Below are 17,112 nucleotides of genomic sequence, written 5' to 3'. Positions count from 1 at the left end.
TACATGGACAGAACCCACTGTAGAATTCCACAGAATGCTAATTAGCAACAAAGATTCCTAATCCTCTACTGCTTCTGATGTCTGAGATTCTGTGGCTCATTTTGGCTGGGAATCATTCCAGAACCATTTTTATTTTGAAAGCTGCAGAGTAGACCTTAAATCTAAGACCTGGTCTACACTACAAACTTAGGTTGACATAAGCCACATTAAGTCGATCTAGAAATGTATGTGTCTACACTGCTGAGTCCCTTCTGCCGACCTAAGTGGCCTGTAAAGTTGACTTCTGTACTCCATGTCTGCAAGAGGCGTAGCGCTTGATTCGACATCCACAGGTCAACATGGGAATAGTGTAGACACTGCGTTGTGTAATTTGAATGAATTGGCCTCCAGGAGGTGTCCCACAGTGCTCCACTGTGACTGCTCTGGAGAGCACTTTGAACTCCACTGCATGTCAGCCAGGTACACAGGAATCAACCACTTTCCTGTTAAAGCTCCGGGAACTTTGGAATTTTCATTTCCTGTTTCATCAGCGTGGAGAGCTTGCCAGCACAACTGCTCATGGAGACTCCAGGCCGCAAATATGCTCCAGCATGGAGTACATAGGAGGTGATGGATCTTATTGTTGTGTGGGAAGAAGAGTCTGTGCAGGAAGAGCCCTGATCCAATAGAAGAAATGCTGACATCTATGCCAAGATCGCGCGGGGCATGGGGGAGAAGGGCTATACCAGGAACATGCAGCAGTGCCGCATGAAAATAAAGGAGCTGTGGCAAGCGTACCAGAAGACAAAGGAGGTGAACAGTCATTCTGGTTCTGCCCCACAGACATGCCGCTTTTATGAGGAGCTGCATGCAATTCTTGGCAGCGATCCCACCACTACTCCAAAATGCTCCATTGATACCTCCCAGAAGCCCCAGGCGACCTCAAGCAACGAGGAGGACATGGTTGAAGAGGAGGAGGAGAATGGGAGGCAGGCAAGCAGAGATCCATTCTCCCCAACAGCCAAGAACTATTTAAACCTGGAGCCCATCCCTTCACAGGACCAGTTGGCGGGGGAGCGTGATGTCAGGGAAGGCACCTCTGGTGAGTACACATTTCCAATCAGACTGGACATGCTATTATTTTTTATGTTTAATCTGAACAAAAAAGTAGGTGTAGTGGGTATCGGTGGCCACTCCAGCTACGCAGAGGTGCTCTCTGAAAAAGACTGTTTATGTGCACGGGGATGGCCTGGGAATCCTCCATGGAGATCTCTAGGAAGCTTTCATGGAGGTTTCTAGGATGGGCTGCCTTATTTCATCCACCACAGTGGGACAATTTCCCACACCACTCCAGTATTAACTCTGTTGGCATCATTGCAGCACACAGCATAAGGACTAGGTCTGTACCAGATGCTTCCAACATCTGCTCCCTTCCGCCTCTGTTACCCTCAGGAGAGTTATATCGCATAGGGTCACCTAGAGGAAACGGGAGAAGTTTTCAATGCTAGCCCTTAAACCGCAAACAATTCAACAAGTAATATGACCCGTTTGGTGAAATCTGGATCACACAACCAAGCTTTCCTAAACATGCCATGGTTGTGGTTGGAAGGGATCACCGTGAATTGCAAGCAACATTGATAAAAAAAAAAGGGGGGGGGTGCTGCCATCCTCTTTGTCTCCCTTCCCCCTCCCCCAATCCGGTGTCGCTTTTGTAAAAAACAAACTATACGGGGGGACTTTACACTGGTGCCTGTCCTCAAGCACCATCCAGGTTGCTAGGGGAAAGGGGGCTTTTCTCAAGTTCCAACCTGTGATCCCAAGGACGTCTTCACAAAAACAGGAGCACAAGACCTCTCGCCCATGCCTCATGGCCTTACTCACCATGGCTGGAGCAGCAAATCGACTCTTTCAATAGCCAGCAGTTGTGATTATGTTGTGGCTTGCAGTGAAGTGTATTGAGGGGTTTTTTTTATAAAAAAAATTAACCTTGCACCAGAAACAATGTATGCACGGTCAATGCTACCCTTGTGCTTTGCATTCCTTGCAGCTGAAACCTTGTCCATGGGCGCATTCTCCACACCGGGACAGAGACTTTCCCAGACTAGAAGGCGGAAAAAGAAGATTCATGAGGACATGTTCAATGAGTTAATGCGCACCTCTGAGAGTGACAAGATGGAGCTCAGAACATGGAGGATGACACTGTCCGAGAACCTGGACATGGACAGGGAGGACAGGAGAGCATGCAGGGAACAAGAGCATGCCACGCAGGAAGAGATGCTGAGGATTATGAAGAAGCAATCAGACATGTTGAGGCGTCTGGTTGAGGTTCGAGAAAGGCAGCTGGATGCTAGAGTCTCTCTGCAGCCTATGCTGAACCTGCTGCCATCATTGCCCAGTTCTACATCCTCCTCCCCCAAACATCACATGAGGTGGGGGTGACAATGGGGGAATGTTCGGTATCTCTTGCACTCAACACCAGGGGAGGGTACAAGGACCAGAAGGCGCCCATTCCCACACCTTGATTGTTATTGCAGTGCATCTGTAAGCAAGCTTTCCTTGTTATCAGCCCTTATGCGCCATGTTATCTTACTTTCCTCTGCTGTCTCTGTGTGTTTGTGTGCATAACAAAACTTAAAGGATTGAGGAGAAAAAGCTCTTTATTCATTCCACACACGGTGGTTGGTGGGGTGGAGTTTACAGGGGAGAAAATGCAATGGAGAGGACAGTTTGGTAAGGAACAACACAGATAAGACATTACTCTGGCTCATTGCTGAAACTGGTTTTCAAAGCCTCACAGAGACACAGAGCCCGTCGATGTGCTCTTCTTATTGCCCTGGTGTCTCGCTGCTCAAAATTGGCTACCAGGCAATCTGCCTCAACCCCCCACCCCGGCGGAAACTTTTCTCCATTTGTTTCACAGATATTATGGTGCACACAGCAGGCAGCAATAACATTATGGATATTGCTTTCCCTGAGGTCTAACCTAGTAAGCAAACAGTGCCAGCAACCTTTTAAATGTCCAAAGGCACATTCCACCACCACATTCTGCACTTGCTCAGCCTATGGTTGAACCGGTTCTTACTGCTGTCCAGGCTGCCGGTGTACGGCTTCATGAGTCATGGGGAGCAAGGGGTAGGCTGGGTCTCCCAGGATCACAATTGGCATTTCAAAATCACCAATGGTTATTTTACAGTCTGGAAGGAAAGTTCCTGCTTGCAACTTTCTGAACAGACCACAGTTCCTAAAGATGCATGCATCATGCACCTTTCCCGACCATTACACGTTGATGTCAGTGAAATGGCTGGAACCCCATCACGGCAAAACCATTCACTATGTCCTGCATGTTGCCCAGAGTCACTACCCTTCTTAGCAGAAGTCTGTTAATGGCCCTGAAAACTTGGATCACAACAGATCCCACGGTAGATTTACCAACTCCAGATTGATGCCTCACTGACCGGTAGCAGTCTGGCATTGCAAGCTTCCACAGACTATCGCCACTCGCTTCTCCACTGTCAGAGCAGCTCTCATTTCAGTATTGCTGCATTTCAGAGCTGGGGAAAGCTCCTCACACAGTTCCTGGAAAGTGGCCTTACTCTTTCGAAAGTTCTGCAGCCATGCTCGTCATCCCATAGCTGCATAACAATGTGGTCCCACCAGTCAGTGCTTGTTTCCTGGGCCTGGAAATGGCACTCAACCGTGTCAAGGTGATGCATGACTGTCACCAGCAACTGAGAATTGCTCCGCTCTATGTCTTCCAGCAGGGCTGCTTGCGTGGCATCACATTGTTCCACGCAGCAGCTCCTGTATTGGCTATGTAAATACTGCAGGATAAGGTGTGAGGTGTTTGTAATACTCACAACAACAGTGTACAGCTGAGTGCTAAAAGGCGCAAAAAAGGCTTGGTTTGTTTGCCACTGATTTCAGGAAGGGAAGAAAGAAGGGAGGGAGGTAAGTGCAGCATGGGAGGCTAACGCCATGTTCCTATAACCACCCACGCTAATGTTTTGGTCCCATAAGGCACTGCAAGCCCAACCCAAAATTCTATTTGGCTACATGCTACATAGCTACCCACAGTGCAGTTCTCTGTGCGTCGATGCAAGCTCTGCTTGTGACGATGCACTCCGCCAACACCATGAGCGTAGTGTGGACATGCAAGATCGACTTGCTTAAATTGGAGGCTCGATGGCGACTTACATAAAGTCGACATAACTTTGTAGTGTAGATATGGCCTAAACCTTGCTGTACTACATTACCTACCAACAACATTGATTGAGAGCTTATTGTTTATTAATAATTGCTTAATAACCTTCGCCATAGTTGCTAACTTTGTCAGTTTAAAAGATTTCATGTTAAATAATAGTCTACTTTCTATAATGACAACTCCTTTGGTTAAAACTCCATTACATGCCTCGCTAAGGTGTTTATTTCAGTGATCTGTTCAGCAGAGAGAAGAGCAATGATCTATGCAGCCATAGTTTTGTTATTTTAGGTCTGGATAATATTTTTATTGCATCTTCTTTGATTTTGTCTGTTTCCTTTATTATATTGTTAGGAAATAACATAGGGCTATATTTTGCCTTGAATTATAACATCTGCAAGGAAAGTGTAGACAATGGAGACCCAAGGGCTGTCAGTCAGGGCAGAATTTGGTCTATACTGCATTCTTTTAAGAAAGTTGTGAAACAAAATTATATTACTGTATTATCACGTCTTATATTTAGTTCAACAAAAAATTCAGAAAAGAAATAATTCATTTTGGCCCCAATTCAGGAAAGAACTTAAGCATGTGCTTAACTCCCATTGATTTTAATGGGAGTTAAGCACATGCTTAAGCATTTTTTCTGAAAAGGAATGTTTTCTTAAATCAGGGACTATGTGTATAATTCCCCAATTACTGGGGTATCAAGACACCAATACTGAATTTATATAAAATAGGGTAACTGAATTATTTGGTTCAATTAGTAGTTAAATCTATTTGGGGGGGGAAAGGTTATTTACCAGTACAGTATCTATTGTTCTTCAAGACATGTCGTGCACATATACATTCCACTGCAGGCATGGGCGTCAGGTGAACCGTGGGCTCGGGGAGGCTAGCCCTTGGCCCAGCCTGCCCCTTCTGCCCAGGGCCCTGTCCCTCCTGCCCCCTTCCCCTGCCAGAGCCCATCCTGCCCAGCCCCGAGCTGCTAGAGCGCCTCCAGCCCCTTCTGCCCAGGGCCCTGTCCCTCCTGTCCCCTTCCCCTGCCAGAGCCCATCCTGCCCAGCCCTGAGCCGGAGTGCCAGGTGGCGACTCCCCTCCCCTGCAGCCCCAGAGTGCCAGGCAGGCAGCGGCCCCCCCCCCCAACCCCAGCCCTGGAGATCCTGACTGCAGGCGGGCCCCCACTAGCCCAAGCCCGGGCCCTGGCCAAGGGGGAAGAGTCACAGCAGAGCTGTCACCGGTTGTCCTTTAATCCTTTCAGTGAGGCTACAAAAAGTCTGGGAGATGCTCTGAACTACTTTGTGCAGTCCAGTTAAAAGGACAGAGCCTTCCACACATCCAAAGTACGAAACACCTCTTCAGCTTTGCTAGAATGAGGTTTAAGAAAAAAAACATCGGAACATGAATGGTCTCGATTCAAAGGTGGAATGCAGATACAACTTTAGGCATGAACTTAGGGTGTGGGCAAATGGAGCCCTTGTCTTTGTAAAATATTATGAAAGGTGGGTCAGCTGCGAGACCTTCTTCATACAAGTAACTGCTGCCAAAAATGCTGTTTTCATCAATATCAATGATAAGGAAGTTGTTGCTAAAGGTTCAGAGGGGGAAACCCATTAAAAAGAGGACACTATAGTCAAATCCCATGAAGGCACTAGATCAGACAATGGAGAGTACATGTGGCTGAGTCCCATTAAAAATCTAGATACAAAGGATGCGAAAAGACAGAAAAAACATCTGGTGGTGGATATATCACAGAGATGGAGGCTAAATGGACCCCCACAGAACTGCTGGAGAGACCAGATGATTTCAAATGCAGCAGGTAATCTAATTTCTGCACCATTTGATGACAACTGATAAGATTCAGCCTAGACTGAGAACTTCTCCATTGTGCTACATAAGTGGCTCTGGTGTCCTTTCTGCTGCTCACCAAAATAGCCTGGATATCTTGGAAGCAAAGTTTTTCCTCACTGCTCAACCAGAGATCATCCACGCTGTGAGGTGAAGTGATTGTAGGTTTGGGTTCAGTAAGTCACCTCAATCACAGGTACAGTTATGGAAGGTCGAACTGGATCAATGCCTTGGCCAGGCTGGCATTATGAGGATGAAGATTGCCTTGACTCTTTTTAGTTTCCTGATCACCCTCAGATTTAGAGGGATGGCAAGAAATGCATTCAGCAGAAGACTTGACCAGGGAAAAAGGAAAGCATCTGACAAAAGACAAGGGCTGCTATCTGCTCTGCAGCACAATTTCCTGCATTTATTGTTCAGTTAGTTGCAAAAATATCTATTACTAAATAATCCCACTGATGAAAGATCTGGTGCAGATTGTACTTGTTTATTGGCCACTCATGATGGTCTAGAAAGTTTCTGTTGAGTGAATCTGCAATAGCATTCCTCCCCCGGGAAGGTGAAATGCCTTTAGCAAAACATTGTTCTTTATGAAGAAGTTCCACAGGTGCATCATTTCTTGGAATAACTGATTCAATCTTACGCCCCATTGTTCAGATAAAACAAAGTGGTAGTGTTGATGGTGAGTACTTGAACCTGATTGTTGATGTTGATAATGAACATCTCACATGCTCTCCAAATCGACTGAAGCTCCAATATATTTATGTGAAACGAAACCTCCTAATGTTTACAAAGTGCCGGAGCCTGAAGTTGACCCAGATGGGGCCCCCAACCATTAGTGGATATTTCTGTTTCCAGCACCCATAGTTGGTTCTGGTGGCGGAAAGGGAACACCCTTTGCCGAACTTTCGAGGGTCCAACCACCAACTCAGAGACTGAAGCACTTGTGCAGGTATGCAAATCAGCATGTCCAGAGAGTGCCTGTTTGGATGATATATTGTGTCAAGCCAGGCCTGAAGACATCTGAGATGAAGTCTGGCATGTCGTATCACATATGTACACTAGGCCATGTGTACTAACAGCTGAAGACACAAGCACTGTTGTCCTTGTCTCCTGGGTTGGATTGGAGACTTTCAGACAGATAGATTATGGATTGGAATCTGTCCATCAGAAAATAAGCAATAGCGGTCATAGAGTCTAGATCCACCCCCTGAAATCTATTCTTTGTGTTCTTTGGGTTGTCTACATTCAGTTTTAGACTGAGATGAGAAAAGAGATGTCTGATAACCATGATGCTGTTCTGGATGTGGCACCTTGATCTTCCCTGAACTAGTCAATTGTCCAAGTAGGGAAACAAATGGTGCAGATGAGCTGCTACCACTGCCATATGCTTGGTGAACAATCCTGGGGCAGAAAATAGGCCAAAGAGCAGTACCGTGTACCATGAATTGAAGATGGTTTCTGTGACCAGGATGTATTGCCACATGAAAATAAGCATCCTACAGATTGAGGGCAGCATACCAACCTCTCATCTCCAGGGAAGGAATAATAGAAGCAAGGATAACCATCCTGAACTTGAGATATTCTTAAATCCAGAATGGGTTGAAGACTACCTTTTGGGAGATTGAGAAGAAGCGGGAATAGAAGACTTTCCCTCTTTTTCTGTTGCTCCCAAGACTAAAAGAGACCATACTTCATGCATTATCATGAGATGGGTCTTAAAAGGGATGGGAAAGGTAGATTGGGGAAGTGGAGGACACCCAGCTATAGATTGTAGGGTGCCCAGCTTCACAGCATAGAGCACCCAGATGTCTTAAGTAATTTCTGTCCATGCACTCAAAAAAAAAAAGATAAGGGGTTTCCAAACTGGGGGGAGGGGCATAGGTGCTGACTCCATGGGTGCTCTCGGGCTGGAGCACCCATGGGGAAAAAATGGTGGGCGCTGAGCACCCACCAGCAGCCCCCCATCAGCTCCCCTCCACTCCTGAAGCACCTCTCACCCACTGAAGGGGTCCACAGATCAGTGCCTCCACCTCTCTCCCAATGGCTCCCATCCACCAGTCAGCTGTTTCGCGGGATTCAGAAGGCTCTGGGGGGCAGGGGAGGAGCGAGGATGCAGAGCGCTCAGGGGAGGGGGCAGAACTGTGCAGGAAGAGGCGGGGCAGGGGTGGGGCCTTGAGGAAAGGGATGGAGTGGGGTCAGGGCTTGGGGCAGAGTCGGGGGTCGAGCACCCTCCGGCACTTTGGAAAGTTGGCGCCTGTGGGAGAGGTATCTAAAAACTGGAGATGAGATACGGTAAGTATGCTGTCCTCGATTAACTGCTTTGAAGACAAAGCCTGGTGAGAAGGACCTGCTGTAGACGATAATGATAGGCAATGCCTAGGAGGCTTACATCTCCATCTAGAGACTTCCTGAAGTCTCGGCTGATACAGTAATAAGGTTTATGGTTTGAACTGTTTCTTCTTTGAAGAGTCACATGAGACTCTTTTAATGTGTGCATGGGGTCATCAGTCTTTTGAGAAATAGCTTAGTGCCCTCAAGCAGCAGGTCTTCTATTGTATTTTGGAGCTTTCTTGGGATGCTAGAGGCCTGCTACCAAGAAGAGTGTCTCATCGAGATGTCTGTTGCCACTGAACATGAAGCTATGTTGGACGTGCCAATAGCCGACCCGGATGGATGTCCAGGCAGTGAGGTGTCCTGTGGAAACTATGGCCAAGAACCATTCTTTATATTCTTCAGGCAACTTGTTTGCAAATTTTGAAATTGCTGACCAATTAATAAAAGTATAATTTGACACTGCATGATAATTTGACACCCTCATAGGAAGGCTCACAGTGGTATAGGCATTTCTCTTGTATAATTCCATCTCTTAAACTCATTATCCTTCAGGGTAGCCTTTGGGTGCAACTACTTCAATTATTCATTTTCTGCCATCACTACTGAGAATCTGGGTCAGAGTGGGTGAAGAAATAATCATATTCTGGTTGGGGAACATAATATCATCTATCTACATGTTTAGCAGTGGGTACAATAGAAGCCGATGTCTGCCAAAGGGTCTTACCAGGTTCTAGCAAGCTTCATTAATGAGAAGGACAACCCTTCCTGGGGCTGAAGTCTGCAGGATATCTAATAGATTGTCTGGATTGTCTTGCACAAATTCCTCCTGCAAAGAAGTAGCCATTCCCCTCATGCGTCTTCAAAGACCTTAAAGTCTTCAGGGGGAGGTGATGTTGACTCAGAAGTGATGGTCTCCTCCAGAGAAGAGGAAGGAATATAGGGCGGGGGATACCTAGGGTTTCTCTCTTGCTTCCACCTGCTCTGTGGGCTTCAATATGGAGGGACATTGTGGTTCTAAAGGAAGATCTTCTCTAGTAGCCACGGAACTGGAGAAGGAAACTTCCTTCTGGACTGTGTAGCTGACAGAGATCCAGAGGGCTTTGGCCACAGTCGGTAGACAGGATACTGGGCTGGATGGACCAGCCCATCTGGCCATACTGGGCTGGGCTGGTCTGACCCAGTATGGCCATACTGGGCTGGGCTGGTCTGACCCAGTATGGCCATTCTTATGTTCTTAAAATAGCCAATGGGGTAGTCCAGTTTTTGTACTGCCCATGGTGGTGAGCACCACAGCAGGGTATTTTTATGAGAAAACTGGTCTTGCTTTGTAGTTTGAGTGTCCCTAGAGTGTGATCTATACAGAGATCTGAAAGAGCTTGGAGGAGATATAGGTCTACCATGCTCAGAGTCTGCAGAAAAGGATATATAACTCTCCTCAATGAAGGCGGGAGAAGTTCCTATGAGTATTGGTGGTGGTCTTGGCACTGGTGATAAATGTCATTGCCCCAAAGATATCAACATCAATGAAGTATCTGACAGTGACAGTGGAAATAGATGAGACAGGTAGAATGCTAAAGGATGAGTTGATGTTGACAATGCTGGCGGAACTGATGCAGGCTACACTGAAGATGCAGGATGAATTGATGGTCTCTGGTGGTAAACAATGTTGGTGGTACACATAGTTTCAGGCAACTCTGATTGGACTTGGATGATGTAGCAAAGGTGACTCCAGCAGAGGGAGACACAACAAAGCTTTTGTCACGAGAAACACCTGCAGCATCGATGGCACAAAGAGTGGAGGTGAGTGCACAGTTGCCAAAACGGTTCCGGGGTTGAAGATCTCGCCAGTAAAGATGAAAGCACCAAAGTCAAGAGTCTCGGTGAGTGTTGGTGCTTACAACCAGACCTTGACTCAGCACTAGGATACTTTTTAGTGCCTTTTTGTGGGATGAATAGTGAGACTTCAATAGTCTATCAGTCTCTTATGATTTTGAGCACTTCAGGAAGACCATAGAAAAGGAAGAGAATGACATCTCTCACCTGAATCTAGCTTTGGAGCCTGGGAAGCTGGACGGGCACTGCTCATGGAGAACTCTCCTTTCTCTCATGGTTAGGTTCAGACTCTGAACAAGGATACATTGCCTGTTTGAGAAGATGAGCTTTAAGAAAGAAATTCCTCTTTCTTTGTCCTCATCAGAAATGAGGTATAGATAGGACATTTGTCCTTCACATGTCCCTCACCTAAGCAAATTAGGTAACTTTTGTGCCTGGCACTGACAGAGAAAACAACCCTACACCTGGTACACTGTTTAAATTCTGGGGATTTCTGAATGACAAAAATTCTGCCTGTTCCTAGAGAAGGGCAACAAAGGTGTGACAAGATTATAATGATCAACAGATGGCTCAGGCAGTGGTGCTATAAGGAGGGCTTTGGGATGTATGGCCACTGGGAAGCATTCATGGACAGAGGACTGTTCTCTCGGGATGGACTTCACCTGAGTAGGGAGGGAAATAGACTTCTAAGATGGAGGCTGGAACAACTGATTAAGAGAGCTTTAAACTAGGAATTTGGGGGAGATGGTTGGGAAATGTCCAGGTAATCTCTACGCTGGATTTTAACATTGAGAGGGAAGAAAACAAAGTAAGAAAGGATACAGCCGTGGGCATGAGAATGGACATAAGGAGGAAGGGTAGTGTAGATACCAGTCTAATAGGTGATACTGGCGGTAGAATGTCTGTGCCTAATCGGGTAAAGAATGTGAGAGAAGCCAAAGAGCAAAAATTAAGATGTTTGTACACTAATGCAAGGAACCTAGGTAACAAAATGGAGGAACTAGAGCTATTGATGCAGGAAGTGAAACCAGATATTATAGGGATAACAGAAACATGGTGGAATAGTAGTCATGACTGGAGTACAGGTATTGAAGGGTATGTGCTGTTTAGGAAAAACAGAAATAAAGGCAAAGGTGGTGGAGTAGCATTGTATATCAATGATGAGGTAGACTATAAAGAAATAAGAAGTGATGGAATGGATAAGACAGAGTCTGTCTGGGCAAAAATCACATTGGGGAAGAAAGCTACTAGAGCCTCCCCTGGGATAGTGCTTGGGGTGTGCTATAGACCGCTGGGATCTGATTTGGATATGGATAGAGACCTCTTTAATGTTTTTAATGAAGTAAATACTAATGGGAATTGTGTGATCATGGGAGACTTTAACTTCCCAGATATAGACTGGAGGACAAGTGCTAGTAATAATAATAGGCTGAGATTTTCCTGGATGCAATAGCTGATGGATTCCTTCACCAAGTAGTTGCTGAACCAACAAGAGGGGATGCCATTTTAGATTTGGTTTTGGTGAGTAGTGATGACCTCATAAAAGAAATGGTTGTAGGGGACAACCTTGTTTCGAGCGATCATGAGCTAATTCAGTTCAAACTAAATGGAAGGATAAACAAAAATAGATCTGTGACTAGGATTTTTGATTTCAAAAGTGCTAACTTAAAAAAATTAAGGAAATTAGTTAGGGAAGTGGATTGGATTGAAGAACTTGTGGATTTAAAGGCAGAGGAGGCCTGGATTTACTTCAAGTCAAGGTTGCAGAAACTATCAGAAGGCTGCATCCCAAGAAAGGGGAAAAATCTCATAGGCAGGAGTTGTAGACCAAGCTGGATGAGCAAGCATCTCAGAGAGGTGATTAAGAAAAAGCAGAAAGCCTACAAGGAGTGGAAGATGGGAGGGATCAGCAAGGAAAGCTACCTTACTGAGGTCAGAACATGTAGGGATAAAGTGAGAAAGGCCAAAAGCCATGTAGAGTTGGACCTTGCAAAGGGAATTAAAACCAATAGTAAAAGGTTCTATAGCCATATAAATAAGAAGAAAACAAAGAAAGACGAAGTGGGACCGCTAAACACTGAGGATGGAGTGGAGGTTAAGGATAATTTAGGCATGGCCCAATATCTAAACAAATACTTTGCCTCAGTCTTTAATGAGGCTAATGAGGAGCTTAGGGATAATGTCAGGATGACAAATGGGAATGAGGATATAGAGGTAGATATTACCACATCCGAGGTAGAAGCCAAACTCAAACAGCTTATTGGGACTAAATCAGGAGGCCCAGATAATCTTCATCCAAGAATATTAAAGGAACTGGCACATGAAATTGCAAGCCCATTAGCAAGAATTTTTAATGAATCTGTAAATTCAGGGGTTGTACCGTATGACTGGAGAATTGCTAACGTAGTTCCTATTTTTAAGAAAGGAAAAAAAGGTAATTCGTTTAATAACAGACCTGTTAGTTTGACATCTGTAGTATGCAAGGTCTTGGAAAAAAATTTGAAGGAGAAAGTAGTTAAGGACATTGAGGTCAATGGTAATTAGGACAAAATACAACATGGTTTTACAAAAGGTAGATTGTGCCAAACCAACCTGATCTTCTTTGAGAAGGTAACTGATTTTTTAGACAAAGGAAACGCAGTGAATCTAATTTACCTCGATTTCAGTAAGGCATTTGATACGGTTCCACATGGGGAATTATTAGCTAAATTGGAAAAGATGGGGCTCAATATGAAAATTGAAAGGTGGATAAGGAACTGGTTTTTGTTTTGTTTTGTTTTGTTTTTAAAGGGGAGACTACAACGGGTCATACTGAAAGGTGAACGGTCATGCTGGAAGGAGGTTACTAGTGGAGTTCCTCAGGGATTGGTTTTGGGACCAATCTTATTTAATCTTTTTATTACTGACCTTGGCACAAAAAGTGGGAATGTGCTAATAAAGTTTGCAGATGACATGAAGCTGGGAGGTATTCCCAATAGAGAGAGGGACTGGGATATCCTACAGGAAGATCTGGATGACCTTGTAAACTGGACTAATAGTAATAGGATGAAATGTAATAGTGAAAAGTGCAAGGTCATGCATTTAGGGATTAATAACAAGATTTTTTATTATAAACTGGGGACGCATCACTTGGAAGTAACAGAGGAGGAGAAGGACCTCAGAGTATTGGTTGATCACAGGATGACTATGAGCCGCCAATGTGATATGGCCATGAAAAAAGCTAATGCGGTCTTGGGATGCATCAGGCGAGGTATTTCCAGTAGAGTTAAGTACCGTTATACAAGGCACTGGTGAGACCTCATCTGGAATATTGTGTGCAGTTCTGGTCTCCCATGTTTAAGAAGGATGAATTCAAACTGGAACAGGTACAGAGAAGGGCTACTAGGATGATCCGAGGAATGGAAAACCTGTCTTATGAAAGGAGACTCAAAGAGCTTGGCTTGTTCGGCCTAACCAAAAGAAGGCTGAGGGGAGATATGATTGCTCTCTATAAATATATCAGAGGGATAAATATCAGGGAGGGAGAGGAATTATTTAAGCTCAGTACCAATGTGGACACAAGAACAAATGGATATAAACTGGCCATCAGGAAGTTTAGACTTGAAATTAGACGAAGGTTTCTAACCATCAGAGGAGTGAAGTTCTGGAATAGCCTTTCAAGGGGAGCAGTGGAGGCAAAAGACATATCTGGCTTCAAGACTAAGCTTGATAAATTTATGGAGGGGATGGTATGATAGCATAATTTTTGGCAATTAATTGATCTTTAACTATTAGCGGTAAATATGCCCAATGGCCTGTGATGGGACACTAGATAGGGTGGGATCTGAGGTACTACAGAGAATTCGTTCTTGGGTGTCTGGCTGGTGAGTCTTGTCCACATGCTCAGAGTTTAGCTGATTGCCATATTTGGGGTCGGGAAGGAATTTTCCTCCAGGGCAGATTGGCAGAGGCACTGGGAGGTTTTCGCCTTCCTCTTCAGCGTGGGGCATGGGTCACTTGCTGGAGGATTCTCTGCACCTTGAAGTCTTTAAACCACAAGTTGAGGACTTCAATAGCTCAAACATAGGTCAGGGGTTTGTTACAGGAGTGGGTGGGTGAGATTCTGTGGCCTGCATTGTGCAGGAGGTCAGACTAGAAGATCATAATGGTCCCTTCTGACCTTAAAGTCTATAAGTCTATGAGTCTGTAAGGGGTAACACTGGTTTCATGGCTCATTAAAACCATCTGTAACATACACCTGCCTGCTAATCTTTAGTGGCCTACTTCAAACCACTTTTGCATAACAATCTAACTCGTATTGCCCACTCCATCTCAAGTGATCTCCTACAACATGTGTTACCCCTTATCCTTAATTATCTGTCACAACTTGTACTCAGATCAGACTCTCTGATTTCTTTTGCCAGACTTGAAGAACTGTATAGATCGAAAGCTTGTCTCTTCCTCTAACAGAAGTTGGTCCAATAAAGAGTATCACCTTACCTATCTCGTCTCTCTTAAACTATACTAGAACTAACATTAAGTCAACTATAACTATATACAATAAGAGAAACTCTTTCTTAAAGCTGGCTAACAGAAGCTCAAGACCTATGCAAAGCTTCAACTCCTGCCACAGGCAATAAGAAGAAACTGAGAAGGCGGCAGTGGCTATGCCCCTTTTTATGCCCTTGGTTCTGCATATGAGGCCAGCACGTGCACCGCCTAGTGGTAATTCTGGCAAAAGTCTCTGACTTGTGTGTACTAGGTGCACATATACCTGCAGTGGAAAATATATGTGCACAAACACTCAAAGCAGAGCTAACCTTATCATGCAGACTTGTCAAAGCAGATGAGTTCTTTACATTGTTCAGAACCCTTCTTTTTTAAGTGAATACTTTACAAGTCGTATCACAAAGGGAGCATATCTTACAACATTTACTTCAAGAAGGTACAAGGGAAGGTTCCATTAAGTAATTTCTGTTCCCTTTGGCACACAGGATAGTTGCAGTCTTTCCCCACAATCCCATTTACTCTTCTCCCTGTTCTTTGAAGGGCCATTGTTGGTGTGTTCCATTCTGCCATATTGCTATTCCTATGGGTGACACCAGATGCAAAAACAGTGGAGCATTGGGAATGTGAACAAAACATCTACTATAACAAAAATAAGGATATGAGCACTTGATTACTGAAAAATGTTTTCAAGGGTCAAAAAGGAACTGCTTTACTAAGCAGTGGGAAACATATACTGTAGCCCAGATACTGGGTTGCAGTCATCTGCTAAGTGTTCAGTTTATATTGGTGACTACTATATTTGCCAATATAATACTCAATATACTGCAGTTATATAATACCTCTTCTAATGCTTCTTCTTAGCTTGTTACACAGATCAATGCGAGGATTCTCTAAATTCTCTTCTATGGATCCAGGACTTTGCTCGGGGGAGGAGGGGCCCTTGCTGAGGTCCAGTGGTACTTTGCTAGCAGTGGGTGGTGGGGATGTGGCTGGGCTGTAAGTTGAGGTAGGACTGCTGGCAACAGAGGAAGTAGAGAGATCTAACGCCCCTATTCTTGAGTTCAGTGGTGAATTAGTCAATGAGAGTTTTCTGGTTTTGACAGGTGAGGAAGTTCTAGAGAGTGACAGTGGAGGAGGAGATGAGAATTTGCGACAAAGATGTGGTGACTTCCCATCAGCCAGGTGTTCTCCTCTGTTGTTTTGACTGGTAGCAAAAAACAATTCCAAAGACCTATGAGTAAGACACAAAAAAAGCAAAACTAATATTAGTGAGTACAAACAGATTTAATGAAAAACATTCACAAATGCACTCTGTGTGAACAACATATTTACATTATTTGCTCCTGAAGGCCAGGGCATAAAACTAAAATATATTTATACATCATGTATTGTAAAAAAAAAAGTTCCATTCCCTCAATCCACCACTACCTCTGATTATTTACATGGTGGAAAAGGACCATTCTAACAATAATCTCATGACAGAAGAAGAAACAGAGTTTACCTGACTGGAATGGAGGTGAAAGGCCTTTTGTATATATCTGAGAGTTTCTCCAGTACAACGGTTGCAGTAGTAAATATGCGGTAAGTATGCAGGAAAGTATTAAGAAAATCAATACTAAGAAAGCGCAAGTCTGTTAATCTCTCCAAGAGGCGTTCCACACTTGCATAACGAATTTGGGGCACTTTGCAGGAATTTAATGTTTTGCTGAAGCAGATATCAATGTCATCTCTATGAAGACGAGCATCAGATCTACATAATAAATTATAAGAACAAGTTTCAAAAAAGTAGTTTCTTTACTGTCCTGTAAATATATAATTTCTAATGCACCCATCACCATAAATTCAATTCAGCTATACTGTATTTTCTGGGTTTCTAACATTACAGGAAAATATGTAAGCTAAAAAATGCTTTCACTAAATTTCATTTTACATCATGAAACCTTTTTGTCACATTCAATTTTGCAAAATTGTATTTTGTTCAGTTTTTACAAAAAAATAAATTTGCAGGAGAGAGGAGTAGACTAAGCTGAGTGTTCCTTTAAAAACATTGGCTGATCTTTTCTGCAGCACTTTTGGTTCTCTTAGGACCCACAGTCAAGATATTCCACCTAACTTCTTCCCTGCATTAAGTGGAAAACACAATTTGTCTTTGTTAGGCTCTTACTGAAGTGGCAGAGAAATTGTTTGATTCATCAAGTGCAGACATCTGAAACAATAGCACACTTTAAAAATCAGTACACTTGCAAAGTCAAATAGAGAGGAGACAAAATCTCTGAAACATGATATTGACCTCGGGTATGTTGGTATTATCCTATCAGGCTTGTTCAGAATGTGAGTTCTTTGGGATGGGGACTACATCTTTCTTTATTTTTCATAAAGTGCTGAGCACACTGTCAACACTAAATAGGTAATAGTAATGTTTGTATTGCAGA

The 17,112-nt window shown here is 44.1% G+C and overlaps 1 protein-coding gene across 1 annotated transcript in view; it reads right to left on the bottom strand.

The window, feature by feature from the left end:
• RASGRF2 (Ras protein specific guanine nucleotide releasing factor 2) overlaps positions 1 to 17,112 on the bottom strand; it is a 206,388-nt gene that overhangs the window by 97,157 nt on the left and 92,119 nt on the right. The window contains exons 14-15 of the mRNA XM_065406010.1: positions 16,182 to 16,430; positions 15,520 to 15,911 (exon numbers count right to left, since the gene is read on the bottom strand). Of these exons, the coding sequence (XP_065262082.1) occupies positions 15,520 to 15,911; positions 16,182 to 16,430 (641 nt within the window). The remainder of the gene's footprint in view (positions 1 to 15,519; positions 15,912 to 16,181; positions 16,431 to 17,112) is intronic.

This window comes from Emys orbicularis, chromosome 6 (genome assembly GCF_028017835.1).
Source record: "Emys orbicularis isolate rEmyOrb1 chromosome 6, rEmyOrb1.hap1, whole genome shotgun sequence".
NCBI lineage: Eukaryota > Metazoa > Chordata > Testudines > Emydidae > Emys > Emys orbicularis.
Note: the sequence above shows the minus strand (reverse complement) of the source record. Positions and strands in the feature narration are given on the sequence as shown.